Genomic DNA, 27936 nt, shown 5'->3' with positions numbered 1-27936 from the left:
ATGATTCTATGGGTAAAGCATTGAGGAAGGTTCAACAACAGTGTTTGTAGCTCCCAATGACTCCAGTTTTGTCTTTGACAGTAGAGGAGTTAATTCTGCAATCACCAGCGCCTGTTTTCAAAGTGTAACAAACAGCTTTCAAAATCAGAAAGTACACTGCTCAACAGGGTAGCAGACTTGCCTTATGTCTCTTGAAGCATTTTCAATAAAAAAGTGCTCCTTTGCTGCAGCTCCGATGTCACCTGGAGAAAGGAAGGAAATCCAGCATGGAGCTTGAAAGCTCCTTATTATGTTGTCTCTTGTGCTTCTCTGAGACAGGTTAGGAAGGTAATGAAGGTTACTAATATACTTTTAGTTGCAATTACTGTCTGTAGCTGTAGTTGCCTCACCCTTCTGATTATAAGATCTGTTTATAATTACTTAGAATTCTGTGTAAATATTGAATGTAAACAAAAAGTGCAGATCACTCAAAAACATAGGTGCACAAATAATACTGTATCCCACCACACATGAATCAGAATTAAAAAAGAAAACAGGTTGATTTTCTGTTGCTGTGTTAGGTAACATTAGACAGCTTTTTATGCTCTTTAAACCTCAGTTTCTTCTAAACTTATAATAATGATACTACCCTTTTAAAATTTTGTCTTTTGCTAACTACCACAAGTAATACTATCACTAACGAAAGCAAACAAAAATTTTACAAGAAACAGTTTCTGCAAGCAGTTGAGAGTACGTATCGCAAAGGCCCTGAGACAGAAATTTTGATTATTTTGCTGGAAATCATGAATATTAACTGGCAGCATGATGCGCACCTCAGGCTTAATTCTATTTAATGTAGTGGGCTGTATCTGTTCAACCGAACTATACTGTATGAATTTTATTTGAAAATTTGAAGTTGAGTGCCTTGCACAGGATAATGAGGTGTCTTGCAAACCATTTCAGGATCAAGTTTGCAGTCTCCCACATCAATATGATGTCCCTGGTTCCGAAGCATGGGTTTAAATGGCTGCATTTTTTCTTGTAGCCAAACTATATTGAGAGGGAGGAACGAAAATGATAAAAGACGTTAAAAACAGTCTTGACCTGAGTTACCTTGTATACATATCCACAAATTTCAGATCTGAAGGTAGTAAAATGTATATATTTGACTGGTAAATAAAGTCTCTCCCTCTTTGGAAGAGCTACAGTGACCTTGTAGATTCAGCACTGAGAGGAAGATCAATACAGCAACACTCATGGACTTGAAGTTCAGCAGTGGATCCCCAAAGTTTTGCTTGTGAAACCCTTCTGGTACATGTGGTCATAAGGGGTTAAATTGTGCTCAAATAACTTAAGAGATAAAACATGTTCTTCAGGTTCTTCAGTCACATAGCCCTGTCTTTCACAATGATAATCACTTTAGAGAAATAAGTAGCACTGCCACCACAGTCAATAAATCCATTAAAATGGGCAGAGTATTAGAGTCTTTGAGTACGAATATGTAGCATTTTCCAAATCAGATGGTCATCTTGATACTCTTCTCAGGGAAACAAATTAAAGTCAATTTTACCTAATGAATCCAGATATTGTACTTTGAGTTTGACAAAGGTTAATTCAGATCCAATCATATTCATTACTACTGAAAAAGTTTGCTCATAGACCTTTAGGAAAACATAATTTCCTTCCAGAGGCAGATGTAATCTGAAATGATCTTTAGTGACTTCGTTATTGTTACTGAGCAAATCTGTATCTATAACTCAATATTTGCATAATTAATATTCCTACTTTTATTCTTATGCTTCTGTTCTCAGTGATTAATTTGTTGGGAACTCAGTGAACAGCTGTTCAAGTCACTAAATACTGTCAAACACTAATGAGAACTACTGACTAGTCTTCAGATCCTGTGAAATGTCTCTATCTTCAATCAGTTAATATTCAGCATGCATATTAAGCAATTGAACTTACTTCTAAGATTTTCTACAGCTGTTAATATTATTTCTGACCTTTAATTAAGAGATTTATATTCTCTGAGAATATACCTACACAAAATGTTTTTTTTCATGGAAACAGAAACAATTTGTCGTGCATCAGGTTGATCACAAATAACATTTAAGTTGTAACCTGATGCTAGTTCTGCATGATAATGAAACGAGTTTCATGTGATACTTCACTGTTCTTCACAAGGTTTTCTCTAGTGATACTGAGCATGTCAGCTGCTGTGGTAACTAACCATGGCCTGGCACTAACTCAGCAAGTCATTCTTCATATTTTTGAGCCAATTCCAAGCAGATATTCAGTAGACATATCATGTCTCTTTACAGTTTCTAAAAAGGAAGCTCTGCAGAATTTTTAAATATTCTTTACGTCATTCAAGACTCTTTTTGTGATGACTGTTTAGGGCAGAACATCTATCTTCAGTTAATGTAAACCAGAACTGTATATCAGATTTTTATTCAACCTTCTCTTGCAGTATAGGATACTTCCTGAGTAAGTTCTAAATCCAGGAGAATGTATGTTCTGTTTTCCTAAAATTTGTCTTCATTTTTAGTTGAAAAAGATCTTCTTACTCTCTGTCCTAAATTGAAAAAGTAAAGACAGCCTGAGTAATACCTGTAGGTAGTGGAATCATATTCATAGATTATGATCACAATTAAAAGTTTATAATGTGTATAAAACAGTAATAATATTTTTCCAGGTCCCAGGTATTTCACATTTCAAAAATCACCAGACAAGTTTTAAATCACATTATGCAAAGAATCTATGTTGCACTTTCAGTTTGTAAGGTCTTGCAAAACCCTACTTTCAATTCCCATAGGGACAGCTTTAATTTTTAAATATGAATTACAAGCAAGACTTCAAATCATTTTCAAAAGAGAGGTACTAGATCTTGGAAATTTTTGATAAAATCCTGAGTGTTGGCCTCATTGCATAAAGTCTGTGAGTCATTAACAAAGCAGTCTGTACTGTGTCAGGAGACAGAAAAAAAAAAAAAAAAAAAGCCTTATTTCTCTTTAAAGACAGTTGTCAGAAAGTAAATCTATAGGAGCTGTCAGAGCATTATCTTGCTATGAGATACTCCTTGGTATTCATTATTGAAAGGGTTCAGTTAATCATACAAATCCTACTGCACACATACTGCCCAGGAGCAGAAAAAGATTTTTAATGTGTTAGGGTTTTTTATATCTACAAATGACATTTGATTCAGTGACTTCAGAAAATTTAGGGGGAGTTTCTAAGTCAGCCTGCCAGACATATTTAGATACAAATATATGTCTGTTTTCTGATTCACCTTTGCTAGGGCATGTAGGTTTGAGAAAACTTTAATCAGAAAAGTTTCCCAGTTGCAGGTGTTATTGCTGTCAGTGTAGGTGAAGGCCAACCGGTCATAGCCTCCAGCCCCCATACTTGGGACAGACTCTCAGCTCCCAGAACAGGGGACCGAGTACTGTTCTCTGTGGCACCAGGGAGGGGTTCCAGCATCTGAGATACAAGATTTCCAGGAATCAGTCTCACTTCTTATCTCACTTTTAAAGGTCCTGAATAAATAATTTAGGTCATCATATTGGAAAATTTTCAAGCTTGCTCTATAAAACTGTTTTCCCCCTTGCATCTGTGCTACCAACCTGTCACATTACCCCATTACTGATCATTAGGCCCTTCTATTTTTCTAAACTCTGTAACTCCCAGCTCTCCTTTCTTTGTAAGAGGATTTCCATCATCTCCCCCATTGCCCATGAAAGTTCAGAAACTCAGAAAGATTTTGGGGATTTTCACCCCCATAGAAGATTGAGACCTCTGCTACAGAGTCATTTTGTCCACTTGAAACATGAACTTCTCTCATCACTATGAGCTTCACCATTGGTTTTTAAGTGATATATAATTCCATTTACTTAACGAGCTTCTTCCCAGTTCATGAACACTGTAAATAGGAGCACATTTTGCCTTTTTCTTTTCATCATTTCAGTCTTCATCACAAATCTCTGAGTGCATTTATGTAAGTGCTGTACTGTACCTGTACTTTTTCTTCTGTTCTAGGTTTTTATTCAAATGTATCTCTGTGGACTTTAACCACATACATCAGTTCAACAGTACAATGAAATGCCAACTTTAGGGTATGTCTATTACAGCAGTTTGAGGGAATCAGCATTGCATGAAATGAAGAATAATGGCACTGCTGAGTGCTGAATGGGGGGCAAAATGTAAAGTATACATTTAAATGAAAAGCAGGTACTTTATTAAAAAAAAAAAAAAAAAAAAAGCATTTAACAGAAGACTCTAGGCAGGAACTAAAAGGTAAATTGATATTTCTCCAAACTGGTAACAACTTCAGGAACCATCTCTACATTACTGTAAGCAGTGCTTCCAGGCATCAGTCCTCCAGGGACTGTAGAACTCTGAATTCTGCAGAAAACTGTGGAATACTCTGCACAACATTTCTGTCCATCCCTCCTGAGTTACATTTGCATTAACATACTTCTCCAGTTTTGACTGACCTGATTCCACGTTTATCTTGATTAATGGAGAGGATCGTTGTTGAATCCCAGTAGTAATTATAAGTATTCATTTTTGTGCTAAAATTTCCTAGGTTCTCTACAGCTAGCCACAAAACACACTGGAGGTCCTGGAAGACAGATTTGGCTTTCTCTTATATATTAGACAAAATGAGCTTTGTTAGAATTATCACGACTCTTACTATCACACGGAGTAGGCATTTTCTTAAACTCTTGTACCTAAGCCTTATTAGCAACAATTATTTCAGTAATCACATTTATTTAATGGTAGAGAAATAGTATCTCAACAGTGGGATGCTACCACTGTACCAGGTAATGTAAGTATGCGAAAGAAAATCTATTAATATAATAACATTACCTGTCTTCCACATGGACAGTCAGTACAGAAGCATCTGCTCTGGTACCCAAGCTGTGCAGCACACACGACTGTGCTCACCAGTGTATAGTTCCAGGGAGGTATGAGCAAGACTTCAGCATATTTCACTGAAGAGCCTCAGAGCTGCAGTATCTGAGGGGGAATCTGGAAATCATTATGTGAGGAGTGAATAGGCAGGTTCTTACCAAAAATTTTCATCTTCAGTTACCATGATAGTGTGCCTACCAGGTTTATAGCACAAAAGAGTGCTAACATATTGCGCTAGCTTGAGTATGTGTAGGGATATATTTGTGTATACAAATGCCATCTTTCACCTCCTTCTCAAAGAAAGCTTTATAGAGTTACATACGCCACCATGTGTTAAGTAATTTTTTATGGGCTATAAATGACTTGGCCAAGCTGTGAAATGAAACAGCTTGTTCCACTGCACTAACATTGCAGGTTCAGTGCTTATTGTCTGTGCAGTAAATGTGCAATGAGCTACTCTTCAAACTAACTGGAATGAAAACACATCATATGTGGTTCTTATACCAATTCCTATTCACTCTGTATACTTCCCTGTGATGGGATAGCACCAAAACGTTCTACTATTTGCACTGCTAAGTCAGAAAACATCAGTATTGTTTTCAGTTTGTTTACCACTTCTAAAATCTTTAGCGTGTCTAGTAAAACTAAGCTAGTATTAGATGTCTAGGTAACATCTCCTCCTGAAGACAGGACTTTATCCTTGAGCTTGTTTTCTATTTCTCTTTCTAATTATCTAAGTTCTTTAAAGACCTGCATCTAATTTTGTCCATCTACCTCTGAGGCTTGATTTTTTTTTCGTTCATCAGACCATACATCCAAAACACTAACAGGAATGAAAAATCATCACCTAAGCAGCTGTCTGCCAAAGCAAATGGGGAAGGTTCTAGCTGTTGCTGTGATACAACATCTTCTTTTGCTTACGTTTAAATACAGTATGACTGGTTTTGCTTATGTCTGACCTACAAATTCAGAAGAAATTATATAAATAAACTTTGTTTTCATGTCACTCTGCTCCCCTAGTGGTCAGCAGGTCTCCTGACAGAATAATTACTTTCCAGAAATGCAGTCATTAAATACTTTGGTTTCATTACTTTCATTTTTAGCTGTTGTTCTTAGGAAATATGTTGTTCTTACAATTTTTTAAAAACACTCTGTATATTTGAATTTAGATGGGGAATGTTTGTTTATATTGACAAATGTTTGTTTATACTGACAAAAGTCAGTAATATACAAAAACTACTTAACAGTCTAGTTTTTCCCCTTCTCATACTGTGTTACCTCATACATCTGAATTATATTTATAATTACTTGACCCTCTTTATTATATCTTTGGGCAAATTTTCTCTTATCTCTTGCTAGCATCCATAGGAGTCATTTTACTCATCTTAAAGTTCTCATATTATTTCCATTATACTTTAATCATATTGTAATATAAGCCAAATGGACTTTAATCCATTTCCTGGCGTTTCCACTGGTTCAAACCCGAATGACTAATTTCATGATACTGAGCAGACGAAAAGAATAACTAAAACTGTTTTGAAATTCACATCTTCACATATATTTATTCAGAGTGAGAAGGTATAAACTTTTTCATTATTTTGGCACAGAAAATGAAGGTTGGCTCAGAAGAGATTTTGTCATTTCAGACTATATTGTCAAACTCTCAAAAAGTTACATATCAAAACTAAAAAAATATAAAAATTTATTTGCCATGGAAGAAGGAAAGTAACTTAAAATCTGTCATCGTTTAAATGAGAACCTAAGAAAAATCTAGCAAAATCCTCCCTGTTTTTGTATAGGTAAAACCCTTTCTGTGTTCTCATGCTGACATGGAAAAAGAGCCACTTGCAGGCTCACTTGTCCTACTTTAACAGAACATTTATGCTATATTACACAAGGATTATCATAGTATTGTGTAAAATACTTTACTGAACTGTGGTTATGTCAAATATGGACTTTTAATGTCAGTTTGCAAATGTCTTTTCCCTTTAGCAAAACATTTTCCCCTTGGTAAAGCTGCAAAAGAATAGGCTTAAAATAATAAGGTTTCAGGTTGCTCTGTATGTATGACATTAAATCGTTTTCTTCTTTTCCCTGTATGTACTTTTGTCCATCTGAAAGCCAGGGCAAAGTGTCCTTTTCATCATCAAAATTTCAGATGTGCTGTGGCAAGCCATCTTTTATGAAGCTGAATCTGCAGTGTCTGTCTCCTTATGTAAGATGCTAAAATTGTGAAAAGAAGACTGTGAATGTATATTTAGGTTCAGGCAGTGATTTATGGTGAGGATGAAAGAGAGCAAAGGTGGCTGAAAAGAGTTTTACTTTCTGAGACATGAGGCTGCATAGTTCCCCCTTTCAGATCCAAACTACACTTATCTTTGAGGTTCAATTAAAGTTATAAGAAGAATTTCAACCATTGCTTTAGCTTTCTCTGATTGAAGTTATGGAAAATGATAGAGCTGTACATTTGCATTTTGGTACTTATAGCTTAATTTCACTGTTTGAAAATCATGTTTCTAAATAAAACCTCACCTCTCAACTGTTGCGGAAAAAAAAAAAAAAAAAAAAAAAAAAAAAAAAAAGCCGGCACATCCAGAAAGCATTTATCCATCCTAAGATAAAAGTTTAGGAAGGTGCTATCCCTGTTGATTACAGATTCTAGGAAGTCTGAGGTAGACACCTAAACTTTCTTGTGATTAACCTTGTGATTAGCTTATTATTCTAATGTAAAGATAAATTTGGGGGAATTCTAGTTTTTAAATGAATAATGGAGAGGATGTTGACAGAATAATCATCTTAGAACATAAGGTTTCCCTTTCGCAGAAGTATAAATAAGTATAAATAAATATAAATGAGAGATATCTAGTAGGATGTACTATGAATTAGTTCTCTAATTCTCTTGACATGCCTCACCTCATTTTTATCCTCCTTCTACCTCCCATCTGTGAAATACAGGTATTCTGTGTTCATCTTCATTATTAAAAGCAATCTCTAGTCACCTCTGATCATCTAAACTGGTTGAATGTGATATTTACAGTTCTCAAGGTTTTCCCTCCATTTATTCCAAATACCTCTATGACACAGGGACCAGTCCCCTGTACTACCCTATAGGTCACTGACACAGACAGCTTCTGACACTAGTGAAACTTTCTCCTCTAATTCATCTCCTCTAATCTTATTGCTTTGTTAACCTCATCATACTTCTTCATTAACCTTGTCCAACAACATTTTAGAATGCCATCTAACAAAAATAAACCCATTTGAAACTGGTTTGGTACATGTCTATGATTTTTATTTTTCACATTTGAACATGTGTGAAGTATCGGTGTCATTTTCCCACAAATCACTTTACTTCAGGCCAAGAGCTTTTCCACACGGCATCAGTCCAGAGTCAAGGTTGTTTTGGTTTTGTTTTGTTTTGTTTTGTTTTTTTGTCATTTTTTCCCTTTTAAAGTAAATGAATCAAATCTCTGAAAGATACATACACACAGAGTGACCACAGAGGGAACAAAATTTATATATTTTCTGGGAAATGTACCACACCTCAAAATCTCAACAGTCAAAAGGGTTTCTCAGTTTTTGAAAGGCATTTTGCACAACAGTTTTGTTTAATCTGAAAGTAAAGACTGAAAACGATTCTCCTTCAAATATTCTTTTGTTAATCCTACTAAGAATTCTGAGTATAGTGATTAAATTTGAGGACTAGTATATTCAAAATTTTGTGGGCAGTGAGCATGCTAGCTCTAAGAATCATAAGACAAACTGTCAGCTTTTTCATATGCCTGAGCTTTAATGCCAGCTACTCTCACTGCCCACAAAACTGTAAATTGTGTTTGCTGTGAGCAAAGTTACTTAATTCTGCTCCTCTTCCTCATTACATGATTGCATGCACATCATATCAGAGGAGACAGGGAGATATTAATGAAAGACCTTAATCTTTTTTGCTCATCTCAAAATATACAGTCTGCTTACAGCAGTTCACATCTTCAGGATAAAGAGAGGGAAGGAAAGAGAGCAGTTCCCTCAGTTCATGCCTGCTCCCACCACACAGCATCCCTATATCCCAGGGGGAACCCATTTGTCAGGAGATGACCATTTCAGAGGAGCATGGCTGCCTGCACACAGTGTCCCTACCTACATCAGGTGAGAGAGGGTATAACTTGTAATAACACCCGAGCCCTTCATGAATAACAGCACCTAGCCTTCACGTAGGCAGATGAGAGAAGACTTTGAACACATACCAAGGACCTTGGCAGTGCAACTCCTCTTCAGAAAGGGAAAAAAAAAGCAGCCTTACTCTGAGCTTTAGTTTGTCCCATGACCAGTTGATAACACTGGTCAGGGCAGACTGGTCATACAGTTGCTAGAGGAACAACAAATTTCAGAACCTGCATGTATTCAACCTCATCTGTGGAGCTGGAGAGGATATTTGTTGAGGCAGTCATATGCCGGTAAACTCATCTATTTAAAGCCCTGTGAGACAGGAGGAGGTCGTAGTTAAGACTGTGTTAGATGTCGGATTTTTCTTACAGCAAGGAAAACAAAGATAAAACCAACCTACAGAGAAAATTGCAGCAGTTTTCAGGGAGAAAGAAATACGTGGGAGAAATTTGAAAGATAAAAAAGAAGATAACAAAAAAACCTCAAAAGGACAGAAAACGTTGGAGCCTGTAAACATTAGGAGGCATTATTTAAAAGCTCATCCATCATTACTTTACAACAGCTTTATAATACCAGTACCTCATGTCCCAGCAAGAGGATGAAAGACATTCTAAATACAAACAGCTGGTACTGCAAGTAATCAGTGTGATGTTAAAAATTAAAAAAAAAAAAAAAATAAAAAAAAATAGAAGGGTTTGGTTAAAAAAAAGATTTTTGAAGGTTTTGTCTAGGTATTTTGAATTCTTGGTATATTTAATTTTAAAATTATATTGAATGCCCTTTTGCTTTACTTTTAGTTAGAGTTGTTTGATATTAAAATGTAAATAATAAACGGCTAGTATTTGCAGTGATATTGAATTTTTTATTGTAATAAGATGATGTTATCTCACTTTCCTGAAGCACAGCTGTCTGTTAGAGGATGGACTTCTGGTTCTCAAAATATTGTTAAGGGAATCCAGCAGAAACATATTTCTTGCTACAACACCACCCTTAGACAGAAATTTATGTCTGTATGAGCTTCATGGATTATGGTGAAGGGATACTAACAGTGACATAGGTCCCCATCAGCCTTTCTAAATCTTTGTGTTTTCTCATGGTATTAGGCATCATACACCAAAGTCCTATTTATGTTTACATGGTCAAAGTCTCTCTCTTTACGTTATACCAAATCCCAGTACTAAATCAAAAAAACCTCTTAATTAGAAAAGTAGATGCACTGACATAAAGTTTTCAGAATAGACCCACTGCTGAGATTAGGCACAGAGATGAAGTCTAAAATCACAGAAAGCTACTAAGGGATGGGGATGTCTGGAGAGAACACACATTTTTGGGTTCTCTTTAATCATGTCCCATATTTTAAAGCTGTAAATTTTAATTTTTTGAATCAAGTTTTCAAGAACCCACCTTGGATCTCTTAGATCTTATGACACGTTACTACACATAACTTTCTAAATAGTACAAACGTACCCTAATATAGCCAAATCCAAGACTTCATTTATTTAATAAATACAGCAACATAAGGAGTATTTGAGTTACTTAGTTCTGGAAGACATAATGTCTCATGACACAGTGCTAGAGATAACTATAGCTGCACCAATTCCAGATCATTAGATACCTATGACAAAAACAGTAGTAAAATATGTCAAAGAAATGCCTGCATTCTATAAATGAACACTGTACAGAGCTCTAAGAGGTTCATTAATTTAATCTTTCAGGGTATCACAACAGATAAATACCTAAGGAAATTGAATTAGTTCTAACAAAAGGAATCTTTATTTCTGATCATATGCTTATGATGACACTATGTTAATCATTACTCATCTCTTCATCTTAGACTGAAAGATTGTGGAAATTGTAAGGGTTATTACTTACTCTTTCAGAATTATAAATGTAACATTCAGAGGAAGCAGTTCTTCATGTTATACTCAGAAATGCTTTTAAGACAAGTTGGGAGACAGATTTCACTGCAGTTTTCTCATGGGGAACACTCACGCAAAATACGACTAGTACAAAATACCAGAAGCCACTAAAGCAAAATCTGTGGAGATTTCTTATTCCCAAATTCTCATCAAGAGAACATTTACAGAGTTTCATCACGTATTCTCATAACTGACATTTGCTCCTAATTTCTCTCCTTGGTTGACTCCCTGATCTGGATTCTTTCATTTCCGTACTGAATGATTTTAGCTTTCTCCTGGGAATTACTTTATCACAGACTGATTTGCTCTTTCTGGGACAAAACCTAGGTCTGCTCATCTCCCAAAAGCATGGAGGATGTGTTTTTTTCTCTGTGTTTTGTGCTGACTGTCAGCACTAACACAGCTGGCCCTGTACCACCAAACGCTCCAATGTTTTCTCCTGTCATCCCCCAGGAAAACATCATACATACTATCATCATCATGCTATAATAAGACAACTCTAATTTTCTCAGGTTTTTTGCACTAAAATATCACAAATTCTGTGTTTCGATGGGGTCTTTTGTTTGGTTTTCCTTCTTATTTTTTCCAATATCTGAGTTCTTTGACTGAGTAGTAAGAGGATCTGGGTTGTAAAGAATGAAGAAAAAAATACCAACAAAAAACCACCACCACAAACCGAAATTAACATTCCTGCACTCAGTAGTCCAGGCTCACTGGAAGCTGCTCAGAAAGACCTTTCTGTGATTTTAAATTATTGACAATAAAGTGTATGACTCTTGAAGCTCCAGAAGAGCATATACTACCTATTTTGAAAACAATGATTCTGTTTTAAACTTCGTGTGGAAAGAAAAATGCTGGGAAATTGACAATATTTATCCCCCCCCCTCCTATTTTATTTCTAATTTCACTGCTCTAATACACCCAGTCACTCTTCTGGAACAGAAGGAGCCCGTACTAACTTTTACACAGCCATGAAACAAAATATCAGTTTATGTATTTTCTTAATTCTGTTTTCTGGCCATCTGGCATCCATTCAGAAAATGTCTCTAGTATGATGCTCATCGGGTAGCAACATTTAGTCATCTCAAATTTAAGTTTAACCTACTCACACTTGATTCATCTACATGAATAGACATAGTCAATCTCAGAGGGCAATTTAATTTATTCTAAGATAAATGTGTAAATTAACTCAAAAATTTACATTTAGACAATTGAACTGAATGAAATTACTGCCATTGTCCAGTGAGATATACCTGCTCATTTAAATGCATTGCTGAATTAACCTTGATAACATAGAGCGATGGGAGACAACAATTTACCACTGTCTTGGGTGATTTTGTTTGACAGCAGGCATCTGATCAAAAAGTAATGGGAGCACAATCCATCGTTATCAGTCCCTGGAAGCCGACAAAAACAGTGCAGATGATCCATCCTGTGATTTACAGCAGCAGTCATTTAAGACTAATAGCAGAACTAATTAACCTTTCACAGCGTCGAGTGTGACAGTTCTACAAGAGCAACAGCTTGTGTTGCCATCACCAGAGCAGATTTAAACCCCTTAACTTCTCAAATACCTTGCAACAATTTAATTAATCAACCATCCCCTTTTAATTGTTAATGGATTTTTAATAAATCTGGTCCCCTAAACAGAGGTGTACTGTCATGTAAAAAACACTAATGTATTTAATCATAGCTGTATATTTTAAAGATTTGATTAGCTACTGTTAGCATATTCCTAAAGTGAACACAGGGCTGCTGTGGTCCTCTTGCAGTACATCAATAAGTCCGCATTAAATATATATGTAACAGGTAAAATATCACACAAATTCAGTTTAAATATTTCTTATTCTTTTTAATATTTACTCTATCATGTTTGTAGAAAGCAATTTCATCTTTTTCCAGTCCTTGTTTCCTAGGCTGAATTAGAAAATAATGTTTGTAGTGCTTTACTATATGATTCTTTGCCACTGTGATAATCCTGGTTTGCACCTGTTTCACCTGGAATTCATCTTTATTAAGGCAGTCATTAATGTTTAAGTTACAAATTATTTTCCATTGTCTTAGAAAGCCATATTAGTACTTTCCTAGGAAAATATGCAATGTCTCTTTCAACTTTTTCAGAGTTGCGTTGTAGCATTTGTTTATCATTATCCAATCTACCAAAATACCCGCAGTCAATTGCATTCACATATCTTATGACTGATGTTTTCTAAGTTTATGTAAGAATGCAAAAGGTTATGACTAGGCACTGTGGTTTGAGGAATTCCTACCAATGCAATCCTTGGGGTTACCCAATCCCATCCATGACACCCTGCGCAAGTTTATTTCTATCATATCAGACAAAGAACATTAATGTCCAGCTCAGCCCGCTGTAAACTCTCTCAACAGCTCATAGGCAGTTCGTTATTAAGACTTCCCCTCATCAGTGTATCTCTATTTCTATTTAAAGAATCAACTCCACAAACCAAAGTACATTTGCTCTATTCTTACACACCTGTCAAATAAAACATGTATGATAATGAAAATATATGAGAAAGAGGTGAAAAAGCCAAGCAATGAAAGGAATAAGAATCTCTTCTGCTAGGTTTTGAAGTGGTGATTTTTTTTTTTTAGTGCAGTGTTTCATAAGACTGGTGTTAAGGGTTTTTCACTTCTTGCTGTGGGAGAAATTAAATTAGTATGGAAGCACAAGAGAGCTACCATGCTTCATGTACCCACAGCTGGAGACCTTTTTTTTCCCCATGAGGCTTAAATAGTGAAGCATTTGAGTGTCATAAAGAGTATCTGGGGATACAGAATAGTCCACAGAAAAATTCCAGATGCTGAGAAATGGTCCTGGAGTTTTAAGACACATTCTAATTTATTGGAAGCATTTCTCCCTTTTTCTAGATCATAGTGTCACAGGTAGAATCCAACTTACCTGATCTCATTTTAGGTTGAATGCACATCTAAGTGAAAAAGAAGGTACTAAGGCAATCAAGAAAGAGGAGGTCCTAGCAACTGCTGCAAATAGACCTTAAAGGACAGAGAGGGAATAAAGTAATTAAGCTGAACATATTTTCCAGAAAATACTGTGGTTAACTAAAGATTGAGTAAAATTAACTTTCAGTATGTGCTACAACTGCCCATGCTAGGCTTTTTTCATGGTCAAGCACTAGAGTCAGTGCAAGAATTAGTATTGAACAAAAAGCCAGATTTATGCAACACCTTTCAGGTATGAAGTGATTTTGGTAGCTTGTCCACGGAGCAGAGGAGACATTATACTTGTTTCTTGTATGTGGTTCCAGGCATTCAAAATCCACAGTTTAGCCAAGCTAGACCAACTGGGCATTTGACACTTTCCAGGAAAAAAAAAAAAAAAGGAATTATATCAGATTAATGAATAACAATGGGATATTTTTTGCCTTTCCTTCTTCGATCCCAACTTCCAATGATCTTTTCTGCTGCCATCACAAGGGCTTCATTCTCTTTGCACAAACACATAGCAGAAAGGAAGACGCTATCATTGCATGTTCAAACATATAGGAAGGGTTTTGTGATCATTAAACACAGTGAATGAATCACTGACGGGCCCTCTCCCACCTTACAAACTATGGGTGAAATGCTGACACAGCTGAAGCCCAATTGTACCTATGTTTTTTGACTGTAACTACGTCAGGTTCCAGCTTCAGTTTGTGAGGAGTGTTGGGAGCTCAGATTGTACCTGTGATTAGTTGTTATTAAATTTTTATTCATGATCCGAAAAAAAATATATTAAACAAGGAAAACAATAGAATGTGTGATTGCTTATGGACATGTGTAAAACAAGATCGGTATTTTTAGTGGGGATTATTAAAATTTGGTTATACATTTGTGATACAAGTAAGTAAACTCTAAATGCCACTTGGTAGCTTTCTACTCCGTAAGAGAGAAGCTTCTCCAGATGTATCATAATTGTTTACTTTCTGCAGAATTACTTTGCTCCTTACAACAACTTGGCACCAGCTTCTAGAATTTCCTGGTAATGAGTTAAGCTCCAGCCTGCTGGTACCAGAAATTAGGCAATAAAGTCTCCCAGGGGCTTAACAGTTTGCCTTCTTTTTAGCTAATGTCTAAAGAGAACGGGAAGGTGAAAAAATATTTTACAGTAGTAGGACAATAGATATAGAAGCACAAGCCCCATTATGACATGATGCTATAATAGGCAGCATTGAGCTGAGGGCACGGGCTCTGCTCACACAACCACACTCATTTAGAAGTTGTAGCCTTTTTCTACTCTGCCTGACTTCAGTAAAGCTTTGTGTGAGAACGGGCAGGGATAAAGCGAAACAGCTTTGCCTACATTTCATTCTGTGCCTTCTCTCCATCTCCAGACTGATTTAGAGAGAAATCCACACAACGTAGGAAGAATGGGCCTGCACTTCTGCCCACATAAGAAAGAAAATCACCTTTACTTTTAAATGTCACACTGAGCACATCCCTTTAAATTGTGTGAATGATATTGCTACATATACGAAAGAAGGCAAAATGAAATACTAACTTCACTGAGGTCTTCATTCATTGCCTTTCAGAATCTTACTTTTTAACACTTTATTGAATGTTCTCCTTTTTTTATTCTTTTCTATTTTTTTAAATGAGATAACGTCAATATCTTGTAGTAAAGGCTTCAGAAAAGGTGAATTGTAGTGACCATTACATGACCTGTGATGACTCTAAAGAAATTCATATTCTTGAGAAAAAAGATCCTCTGAAGAGATAAATTCTGAACCTTATAATCTAGTTATACAAGTATACTGCATATATCTACCATTTGTTCATCCAAGCAATACATTAAAAAAAAAAAAAAAAAAAAAAAAAAAAAAAAAAAAAAAGACAAAATAACCCCCTAAAAAAAAATCCCAGAAAAATCTACTTCTTTCCAAGTTAGATACATTCAGTTTCCTTTCACATTAATGAGGGTTACTTTTTCTGCTTTTCCAGGTAAAACACAGGTTATGGGTGAAATCAAGATTGCATTAAAGAAGGAAATGAAGACAGATGGAGAACAGCTGATAGTAGAAATCCTTCAGTGCAGAAATATCACATACAAATTTAAATCTCCAGATCATCTACCAGGTATCACACAGAAACCAGCTTCATGATGCTTTGAAAACGTTAAGTAGGATCTATCTGAAAAAGAAAATTTCTTCCTAACCAGAATCACATATTCTATAGAATTCTTTCTGAAGTGCTTTTTTCTCCTATGAGTAATGAAAGTAAAAACATTTTGTAGAAGCAAATTAACTCTCAGAAATTAATCCCCTTTTTAGTTTACTTTTGGTTGTTAAAAATTAATCCATTTTTAACTTTATTAAAATTATAACTCCCTAGGTTATTAGAGAACTATGATATCTAGTGAAAATTTGTATTTTTGGTGAAAAAGCTTTTTAAAAATTAAAATCTTATATCAATATTTTCATAGATACCTAAAGACATCAAAGTATGTCTTTAATGACAGCATTGTAAACAAAATTAATTCCCTTAGATTTAGAGGGGTGGTTCCATTTCTACACCATGCAAATGAGGACAGAATATGGCTCTGTAAAGTACCATGCTCTGTTTCTTCACAACACTTTCCCTCTGTTGAAATCATTAACAACAAGAATTCTTTAAAAGCTTCTATATTTAACTCATTGAACTGTTCTTCCCCAGACCTGTATGTGAAGCTATACGTTGTCAATATCTCTACCCAAAAGAGAGTAATTAAGAAGAAAACCAGGGTATGCAGGCATGACCGAGAGCCTTCGTTCAATGAAACGTTTAGATTTAGCTTGAGTCCTGCTGGGCATTCTCTTCAGGTAATTCTGCATTTTATTAAAACTTAATTTTGGATGTTGTCCATGCTGTGCTATGGGCATCTGAGATCAATCTTCTACCCCAGTTGTTTGCTGAAAAGAGAAAATTACAAAGGAAATAACACAATTACATAATAATGGAAATATCCGTCTGGAGGAGACTTTAAAAGGTGGTTTAATACCCTGTACTGAGGAAAAGTATAGACCAGGCCTGAAAGTTTTAGGCTTGATCTGTTCTTAAAACTCCCTAGAGAAGGAAGTTATGCATGTCTTCCAAAAATACTTTTCTATTTAGAAAGTTTAGTGTATTGTCTTATTTAAATATGCCATATTTTAAGTTAATTTATCCTTAAGTATCCTTACAGAGCACAGAGGAAAACTGATCTGCTTTCTTTTTATAAAAATAGTCTCCACACTGAACCACTGTTATCACATCTCTCCTCTCCTTTTTTCCAGGCTAAGTAAACTGAATTTCTTTGATATGACCCGTTGCCTAAATGCCTAATCATTTTATCATTCTCTCCAGTTCTTCAACTTCTTTAAAAGTTGTAGTGCCTAGAATTAGACACAATAGTCAACCTCAGACCCTGCCGAATTGCTGATTATGCCAAGTCAAATATTCTGTTTACAAACATTTGTAAAGGAGATGACAATATTTTCAGTCTGTGGCACATTAAGTGATGTGTGGAACTGATTCAGGAGTGGTCCTTCTCCTCTACTTAATTGCTTAGACAGATTTGATCGTTTGGTCAGATTCACTTTATCTACCCTCATTTAGTTTCACATAAGTAGACAACTAATATAAAACAGATATTCAAGCTTCCTCTAGTCAGTGCCAGTGAAAATTCCAGGGGTATCTGCATGCTCATCTTAAATGGGAGGAATTGTTGGGCATACCAGCATCCGCTTAATGTACCTTTAAATCTGGAAGACTGATGTAAACAAGCCAGCTACATTTTGATGACTAAAGTCAGACTGGACTATCTAAGTGCCTATGTTAGGCATATTGGTTGTATCATTAAATTTAAAGCCAAAATTGATGTTGCTTACAAAACAAGGCCAACAAAAATACATACTCTTTTCCCTGTGTTAACGTGTCCTAACATCCTTATTCATTCAATAGACTCAGTAAAAGACTTTTTTAAGATGTTATATTACCTGGGAAAATTGAGAGTAGTTAGTTATAAAGTCTTGCCCAAGTTCAAGAGCTAAAATTCCTGTAAAAAGTTCATTTCCAGTGGTGGTTTGATGAGAAAACTCTAAGGGGTGAGTAGACCAGTAAAGAAGAACACTCAGAGTCCTATGGGAAAATAAGACATCAAGCTGTTAAGAAGGGAGATAGTGAAGGAGGTAGCCATAGGAGCAGTGAGCTGAGACTTGGCAACATTTCCTCAGAAACCCTGTGATGTGTACTGGTGCTGCACACCAGACCTAAGAGAACAAATGCTGTAAAAGTAGCAAGGAACAAGTTTAAAACAAACAAAAGATGTCCCTTCTTCACACAACTTGGAGTTTGAGGTGTAAAATTGATTGCCATAATATGTTGTGGATGCTAAATATTTTCACAGAAAATGTAACTGGAGAAAATGATTGGACAAATTCATAGGCAAAATTCCTCATAGTCTGTTACATACAAACATACTCCTTGCAAGTCAGGAACTCAGTGGTCCACAGGTTATAGTAGGTATCTTGTGAAAGTGTCATTACATGATTGTCCTGTTCTTATATTCTGCCTTATACATTGTCATATACACATCTGAAAGCAGAATATTTGCCTGGAGAAATCTTTGATCTGACTCCGTGTATCTGGTTTTATATGCTCTTCATACTTATCACTTAGTTTGTTCCTATGGCAAAGAATGAAGCTCGCTGATTTGAATGCTGAATTTGAGTGATGAACATTTAGGGGCAAAGAGATGGACATTGTCAAAAAGAGATTTGGGGGAGAGGGAAAAACCCCAACAGAACCAGAATGTATAGAACAAAAATGGAACTGGGAGATGAAGGAAGGAAATAAGATCAGAGGGACAGAGTAAGATAAGATCAAACATGATAATCATAAGAGGTACATTGTAAAGAGACATGAGAACCAACAAGAGGCAGATTAGGACAAGGAGATGCACTCTAAAAATCAACATCAAGAGCTGTGAACATTAGCAATAAAAATGGGACCATGGGCTATTGAGAAAAAAAAAAAAAAAAAAAAAAAAAAAAAAAAAAAAAAAGAAAAGCTAGAATTGTCTGGTCAAGAGTGTTGGGAATAAGGAAAAAAATGGTGAAAATTAGAAACTGAGACTGATTCAGGATAATAAGTCTGGAACTTAAAGCCTGGATAAGGGAAGAAACAAGGCTGAGAGACAGACAAGCTAGACAAGACAGATACTAGGGACCCAGCTGGGAGGTGTGGAGAGAAGGATCAAGGACAGAAGTGATGAAAAATTTGTTAAAAAATTTTTCTGTCCCAAAACTGCTGATGTGTCAGAATGAAAACCTGCAGAAAGCATTTTGACAGGTTTCAGACAAGCACCTGTCTCAGTCCCTGGCAGCTTGTTCGCTCACTTCCGTGATTTCCCTGTTCCTTGGCAACCCACCCAGGAACCTCCTGGAAAGCACTAAGCCCCTATCTCCTTCACCTTGCTCACTGCCTTGCTGCAATTAGAAATAAATACATAATGTCCTGTGTGAGGGCAATGAGAAAAACCCAGAATAATGTTTTTGACAGATGTTCTGGATTGGCTTGTCAGCTTCTGGGCTGTCCATTTCTTCAGGAAACACTGAAAGAAGTGACCTAAAAAACACCGGCAGTGGAGGCAGGCTGCTTATTTTCCACAAGGATGAGCTTTCTGATGAGTGAAGTGGACTTCCCTAATAGTTCAGTGCCTAAGAGTCCTTTGGTCTTCCCTCCTCAAACCTGTTGACTGATGGGCTTGTAGGTGCCTAAGATACCCGAGTACATACTTTACTTGCTAACTGATATTAAAATTGGCCAGGGAACTGGAAAGTTCATCCAGGAAAATTATTTCAAATTTCTTCCTTTTATTTTTTTTTTTTTTAATTTCAATTGCAATGTAAAGTTTGTGGTTTTGACTTTGTTTCCCAAATCAGAAAAGAAAATTTTAAATATTGAGTTCTTGGTTACCAGAAACTCTAGTTCCTCTACAGTTCTGTTACATGTCTGCTGCTGTATAATCTCTTCCATCATCTCAGCGGAGTACAAAATCCATTCTTCTGTTAGCCAAATCTTTGAAACCAAGCAACAAAATGCCCTATTTTCTCTCCTGTTGGTTCACAGAGGGTGACAGCCTCCTGCTGTTATCAGTTAACCTCTCTTGCTCATTGCTGAGGGTCTGTTCTGACTGTGAATATTGCAAGCCTGCTGCTAATCCTATCATGAAAATGCAATTTTTCATTACTTGTTTTTCTTTTTGAAAAGCTTATGAAGATGATTTAAAAAAAAAAAACAAAAACAAAAAAACATTGAGCTTGTTAATTCAGTTACTCAATAATTAAGAAATGCTAAAATTTATCTGAATGTGTTACTGTAACTCACACCCTGTAATATATTTATTATCAAATTTATTTCTCCCAGACAGAGAAGTCTATTGCTTGCATGGCATGCACCTGCTTAGCTGGAAAATATGTGCCTGTATCATATATCAGGGAGAGTGTTGGACACCCAGCCTGTACAGCTCACATGTGTGCCAGGGCTTCCTTGTCCTTCCCATCTCCATGGCTGTGCAAGCAAGAGCCATAGAACCAGACACAATACTGTGGCTCTCAGTACAGACATAGCAGGAGTGAGATTTCAAACCACCTCTACATTTTAGGTTAGGCTATCTCTTGCTGAGGTCAAAAGCTGGAACTCTGGACTTGCTCACACACTAGTCTGCCCTAAGTTACAGCCTAGATGCCGGGCACCCTCTGACTCCCATGCACTTAAAAAGGGTTGGTACTTTGTCCACACAACGCTTTACCCTGCAACTTAAAATTTGACCTTGTGTTTGTCTTTGGTAACCAATAGGTGAAATAATTGCTAACTGACATTCAAAATTATCATCAAGTTGTTACATCCCATGATAATAAAATAGAAGATAGGGAAGGTTCGGTTTTCATGGGACTTCCTTTCTATTGGAAAGATAACTCTATATAAAGGGTTACGGTCAATGTTTCTTTCCTCCTCTGTGGGTACCAAAACAGAGCATAACACTTCTGATTCATATGTACAAGCAACTGCAGTATTTTAATATGCACAATGATAATTACATGCACAATAATTATGTTTTATTATTTTGTATTTATTTATTTTCCCAGATTCTGCTTGTCTCCAATGGAGGGAAGTTTATGAAAAAGACACTGATTGGGGAAGCTTATATCTGGCTTGACAAAGTGGATCTAAGGAAAAGAATAGTAAACTGGCACAAACTGTTGGTCAGCTCCACACAAACACACTGAGCAGAGCTGTCTGCTTAGGGCACAAAACCTGCAGAGTCTGCTATAAACAGCATTGCTCCAAGACTATAGTTTGATATCATTGTGTTTAGCTAGTCTTTCAGAATACAAAGTAGAGAAGAGCAGTCTCTGGGCTACATAGCACACTTAAAGGAGGGCTAGTACACTTGTTTTGCTGCAAAAGACAGCAAAGTAAAAGAAAACCTGGGCCCAGAAGTTAAAGTGAGGCTGTTTGAAATGAAGACTGATACAAGGGCTCCGTGGTGTTGGACTCTTTTGTGAAGAGAGTAACTGTGAAGGAAATAATGAAGGCTGGAAGGCAGGTGTTAATGCAGAGTTCCACTGCGGCTGGAGGTAGTGTGATGGAAAGAGCAGTCTGGTTTTCTGTGCAACCAGAAGGAGATCATTTTATGCAAAAGCACCTAGGGTGACTGACTTTCCAAATCTCACTTATCAGAAGTGCAAAACTCGTTCCTCTGCACCTTAGGATCTCTGATAATTTGCTGTAGTGAGATTATGCCACTTGACACAAACTGCAAGACATTTGCAAGAGTGGTAATGGTATTTTAATTTTTTTTTTTCCCTTCTTTCTTTTTCCTTCAAAAACTATGCTGTGGAGAATCAGACCTAATTGTTTATTTTGTTTCTGTGTGTTAACAATGAATATAAACCACTGTCCTAGAATGTAATGGATAAAACTGTATTAATGATCTATAATTTGGGATGTGGTTTTAAAGAGAAAGGGCAGGATGTAAACTGTACTACATCAGGAAGAAAAAATGCTGTTCCGATGTCAGTGACACTGTACTTCACCCTACCCTTTGAATCAGCGGTTTTGTAAAAGTTTGGAATTGAAGAGACTTAAGCACTGGGACTAACACAATTATTTCAACTAGTCCTTCCATTTTTCAGCAACCAGTCTTACTCTGAAACTGTACAGAGACGATGAATTCTAGGCTATTCTATGGGCACTTCGGAGCACTAGAACCACCGTGCTAACACCAACCTGCTTGGTGCGGGGCTCTGTATCACATCAGTGACACACTTGAAATCTAAAGCAAAGGAATTGCAGGGCTGTTGCATTAGAAAGAATTAATAATATCTTCTTAATATTCTTAAGAGATGAAGGTCTGAGTGTAATCCACTCAACAGCATAGCTTCTCAGGTAGGAAAGAAGTAAATAGGAAGGTAACTTGCAACACCGAAGACTGTGTCATAACTTCCACGCCTGAAGTCCCACTTTTGGGGGCTTGAAGCTGAGCAGTTAGCTCACTTGGGAAGAAACTACTGTCTGGGATAGCTTAGGTTGGTTTTTGTATTTTCCCTTGTACCATTTTTGAAGAAGGGGGAGCTTTTTCTCCCATTCCTAAAAGTATATCAGTTTCTTTAAAAAACAAGAATCAATATGATGCTAACTCCCATGTTACTTAGAAGTCCTTTAGTATTTCACAGCTTCATTAAAAAGTAGTTTCACTGGAAATATTACCTCATGACCTTTACATATTTAAAAAGAAAATGACCAAACTTCTGTAATTCAGACATTTATTTTTCCCTTCAAATAAGGACTTTTCACATATTATTTAATGTATGTCTTCTTATATTTTCTGAATATATGTAGTACACTTCCACAGGTTGTGCGAGACCAACTGAAAATATTCTTCTGGAAAATAATGTATGCTTAAAAAAAAAAAAAAGCAAAAATAAGGCTCAGTTTATTCAGAATCTGACTGACTATGAAAAAGCTACACCATTTAATCTGGTGACACTTCCCACATACAGATTTTGATTTATCTTTGTCAACTTAAAATAACAGCATGGAAAGGGAATATGAGAAGAAACACACAGAAGATATTAATGCTACACACACCAGGTAAACTCCTTTTAAGCTATTGATAACCTGCTGGTAGCCTGCTTAACTTGTAAGCAGAGAAATCTTACCAAAATCTTATTAGCTATCTTAAAAACACAACAACACTGACAGTGGAAGTAGGATGTGTGCTTTAATATTGAATTTTATGCTTTCACCAGTATATGTATACCCTACCTCTCATATATTTTAAAAACTGTCCTCTGGAGTTATTGTAAGCATCCTATATGTTTTGATGTTGTGTATGTTTTTATAAGAAGATAAATACTTCAAATCCCCAATCAAACCAAAAGATCCTATGTGGATATATTTGACGTATGTGTTGCTCTTTTGGTGGGTTATTTTGCATTCCTGATGGCTATAATGTGTTCTTTCTTTGAAAAAAAAAAAAAAAAAAAGACCAAAAAAAAAATGTCCAGTTTCAATTACTGTGTGAAGTACAAGCCATGAGGTGTGCAATTTTGTGCAAACTGCTGGTAATTTTGTTCTTGCTAAGATTTATTATAAAGACAGCAAGTCATGCTGGTAGTTGCTATGGAGATTTCCAGCAAGAACGAGCACTATCTGGCTGCCTTACTGGGAAGCCTGTAATCATCACTCTTAATTGAGAAAGCGGACAGGCATGCTTTGCTCTCACACACATACAAATGTGGCCAATGTTTTTATAAAAGAGTTGTGTTGGGTGGTATAGCTGCAGCTGTATGGAACAGCTACCTTGCGGGGTAATCAGCTGATGGCAACTGGTTTAATTCAAGCATCTTTGATTCTCTGAACAACACACAAATTTTTTCTGTATGTTGAAATGGCAGTTTCAGACTCCTATCATGCAACACAGAGTAGAGTTTGTCAGGAACGCGGCACCTCCTTGGCCAGCTGAAGCAAGGACAGGGCTCCCTTGGTGTCACCCAGGATGGGCTAGTGACAAACCTGGGCCCACACACTCCCTCTTTTCTGAGGCAGCATCATTCAGAGCTCAGAAGATGTTTTCAAAGTGTGCCAAGTTCCCTTTTTTGACCAAATTTCTAGGTTGTACTGGAATCACTCTATGCAACACAAACTCATGTTTGAATGAATTTTTTTTCTTTTCTTTTTTTTCTTCTTTTACGAATGAAGTCAGGAAAAACTCTCTTGTGACAATGTTTTTTAAAAAATAATCAAACAAGGACTATTAGTATTTTTTACTTTTTTGTATATATCTCAGTATATTTTTTTCACTTTTTTCTCATTCTTTTTTGTTTCTTTTATCTGGCCAAAAGTGCTTAGACGTGGCAACAGCTTTTATGATTTCTGAGTGATTGATTATTAATGAGTTCACACATTTCTATGATTGCTTTGAAGACACATGTTGCAGGGAGGCAATAGCAGGGGCATTTTAACATTTTTTTATTCACAAATCTGCTGAGTCAACAGAGATTGAAGCTGCTTCTCTATCCAAGGCCTTGTATAGTGGAAACAAGCTGAAAAATGAGCAAAAGCACAGTGTGTGTGTTTACAAATGACAGGGATTTCTAATGTTATCATTATTATTATGCATACAATGAGCAGCAAACAGACACTTTTCTTTTTCCAGGTTAAAGCTAGACATGAGAGTTTCTATGATGAATGTTGAGCTAGTTCTTTATCATTATACTTTAAAGGGATAGTATCCAGGGCAATGAGTGCTGCTTCTTTATTATTACCCATGTTTTACCATTACACGGATCCTGTGTAGAAGAAACAAAAATCCAATCCAAACCAGCTGACGTCAATAACAACCAATCTGTTGACTGAAACTGGTTTTAAATTAAGACCTAAGAAATATTTATTTGTCTGGATGCTGGGTGTTCGCATGGTTAAGCTGTGGGATATGGTAGCTGGTAACCAGCTGATATTGATTATTACTCTGAGGATGATGATGAAGAAAAAGAAAACATCTATTATATTGTAAGCTAGTGTGTGCCCAATAGAGATTATTTAATTAGGATTTAGTTTCATGGAGATATCATAAAGATGTTAATAGTATTTTTTTAAATTATTATTTGAATCATAACTGACACTATTTTTAAGTACTTTATTTTCATTGCTACAATGCTGAATGTCCCAGATTTCATTATCTGAGTATATATCTAGATATGTACATACATATGTGAATAACAGAGAAAATTTGCATTTGTGTGAGTGTAACTTATAAAGGTAATGAAACAGAGAGGAAATTTAGCGTAAGTATCCACCCACATTATATTTAAACCCTAGTCCTACATGCCTTGTGAATTTTTGGTACACCTGGCATGTAGGATCAGTTGCTCTTTATGAATACATGTTGCCTTTAGAAGGAAAATAGAAGGAATAAGTGAAACCGGATACTTTCTCTTTAAATCATAAGAAGCATTTTAATGTTTTCTATATGTTCTGTTTTATTATTTTGAAAAGATTAATAAGCTAATATATTGATGAGCTCAAAAGTTATAATATATATATAGATATCCATAACTCAAAATAGATGATTTGAACAAAAGCCGTTTTCTTAATTTGTTATCCTGTAAATACGTATACATTTTTGTAAAACAAGCTGAGTTTAAAATGTTAACTCCATCTGACATCCAAGCATGTGAATGTGTCCTTATTTGATTATATCTTATAGATGTTCAGTGACGTGCTCAGGTGCTCAACAATGGCTGACTAGCGTGTGTGCTGTCATGCTATGGGAAAAGTGTACAGCATACCCAATGTTTAAAAAAATTCAAAAACACAAAAAAAACCACAAAAACACAAAAAAAAAAGATTAGTCCTTGGAGAAATGTAATGTTTCCACAGTGAATGTTGCATGCATAGATGGTGGTTTGTTGATACTCATTTTGGTTTGGATTTCTTTTAATTTTCATTTTTCTTCCAGATTCATCAGGAAAAAAAATACAGATGTTCTCAAAATTGTAAAAACTGAAACAAAACGGTATGAGAATTGTATAAAAATGCCTGTAAATCTGTCCTAGTTTTCACTTTATGTATAAATCCATGTCATGGTTTTGTGACTGTATACAGGATGTATCTTGAGAACTTATGCAAATTGTGCTGTATAAAGGCTGTTATCTCAGTCTGACAAATAAATATTTAAAATATCTGGTTTGGTTTATTTTCCCTAATTAAGGCAAAAATCTATTTTGAGGGTTCAGATTCCCCATTCATTGACCACAGTGGGTTTTTTGTAATGCTGTACACACTGCCTATATTCATCTGTCCTATTCTGGCATTAGCCCAAGTCCTAGGATACCACTGATGTCTCACATTCCATTTTGAAGTAAGGAATGGTTAGTTCATCAAAACTTTTATTTAAAGAAGTCAGAACCAGAGGCCACATACGGCTTGTTAATGTCTTCACACAGATTCATCTCTGGCATCCTATATAGACAACAAATAAATGTGCATACATCAACACAGTTTAGGAATGTACAGGATATTTTCTCCTCACTATGGAGAAAAGATGAATTGAAAATGTAACTTAACTCTGTACCCTTTTACGTTCTGATGAAGGCAGAATAAGAAAGCATCTGACAAACCCTCAAGGGATTTTCTGGCTCTTTCCTCCAGTAGAAAGAATGTAAGAAATTAGTTTCTTTCAGCAATCATTTTTATATTGCTGAATTGCACCTGACTTGTAGAACATCCATGAGGTTTTCCCATAGAGCTTGCATTTCTGAGCCACGTCTAGACATATATTTATTATATTTGTGTAGTTTCCCTCTTTGATACAAATAATAAATAATTCATGCTCTTGAAGTAAGATAAATTGATGTCTGAGTCTGGCATCTGGAACACATAGCCTGGAATTTTTCCTACCAGATGATGCTCTTTTCTCAAAAAAGAATGTGAGAAAAAGGCAACAACTCTGAGGATGCCTCAAGAAAAGAGGTGCCTTTTTTCACATTAACCTACTTCCTACAGCAGTGATACAGACTGACTTCTATTAGTGTCTATCAGGAGTCAAACTCTAGTCTTCCCAGTTCCTGCCTTAATCACAAAGACATACATCCAGGATACTCTGAGTACCTCTCTCTGAGGAAATAGTCAGGGCTACAACTGACACTTCACTCCACTACTCAGCCCCACTTCTCAGCATCTTCTTTTATTTTGGTGAGAAGGCTCCTGCCCAGCATGCTGGACCTCTGGAAATGGTTAGAAAGCATTTCTGAAGTGCTGAAAGCTTCATGGGACAGAAAGCTGACTGAAATTAGATGCTGTGGAAGCTGTAGTTTTATCTGAATCTAGCTCCAGGGAATCAGTTGACAGAAAGAAAATCCCAGTATCCCTTCACATGCACAGAAAGAATGATTAAATAATATGATTCTTTTAAAATAATTAACAGTGTTTAACAAAAATGTGCGTTTACTCAGTTAAGGCACTCAGCAAAGTGCAGAGCAGTGCAGGGTTTAATCTAGCAGCTATACATGATATATGATGTGAAACTGGGGAGTGGGCAGTTCATGGAATATTTTTAAAACATAGGCTGAAATTGAAGCTCATATAGAGAGAATTCACTGAAAAAAAATATATGCAGAGATTCAGTTAAGCATTCGGGCTCTGAGGACGGATCCCTCGGCTCTCAGACATTGAACTGAAACACAAAACAGCCACCAAGGTGCCTGTGTGAGCAAAGCTCAGTGCTGCAGACTTGCCACAACTGAGGGGCCGCGCTGCCCCCCTGCAGCATCGCCCGGCACTGCAGCTGCATTTCACGGGCACTGATTTCATCCTGCTGAAACTGCTTTGATAACTATTTGCTTCATTTTTATTAGGTTTTTTTTTTTAAATAAAAAGAAGTCTGAATTACCCCTATTTCTTCCAATGAAGTTACATATCA

The 27936-nt window shown here is 36.2% G+C and overlaps 1 protein-coding gene across 1 annotated transcript in view; it reads left to right on the top strand.

Annotated features, from left to right (window-relative positions):
- The window catches only part of PCLO (piccolo presynaptic cytomatrix protein), a gene marked incomplete at its 5' end in the record, with an annotated part of 357264 nt that extends 331066 nt beyond the window's left edge, over positions 1 to 26198 (top strand). The window contains 3 exons of the mRNA XM_026868016.1: positions 15933 to 16067; positions 16644 to 16789; positions 21098 to 26198. Coding sequence (XP_026723817.1) covers positions 15933 to 16067; positions 16644 to 16789; positions 21098 to 21238 — 422 coding nt within the window. The remainder of the gene's footprint in view (positions 1 to 15932; positions 16068 to 16643; positions 16790 to 21097) is intronic.
- Between the last annotated feature and the right edge of the window lie 1738 nt (positions 26199 to 27936).

The sequence above is a fragment of the Athene cunicularia genome, assembly GCF_003259725.1.
Source record: "Athene cunicularia isolate RWA chromosome 1 unlocalized genomic scaffold, athCun1 chr1_part2, whole genome shotgun sequence".
NCBI classification, from domain to species: domain Eukaryota; kingdom Metazoa; phylum Chordata; class Aves; order Strigiformes; family Strigidae; genus Athene; species Athene cunicularia.
This window is presented reverse-complemented; position numbering and strand designations above follow the sequence as displayed.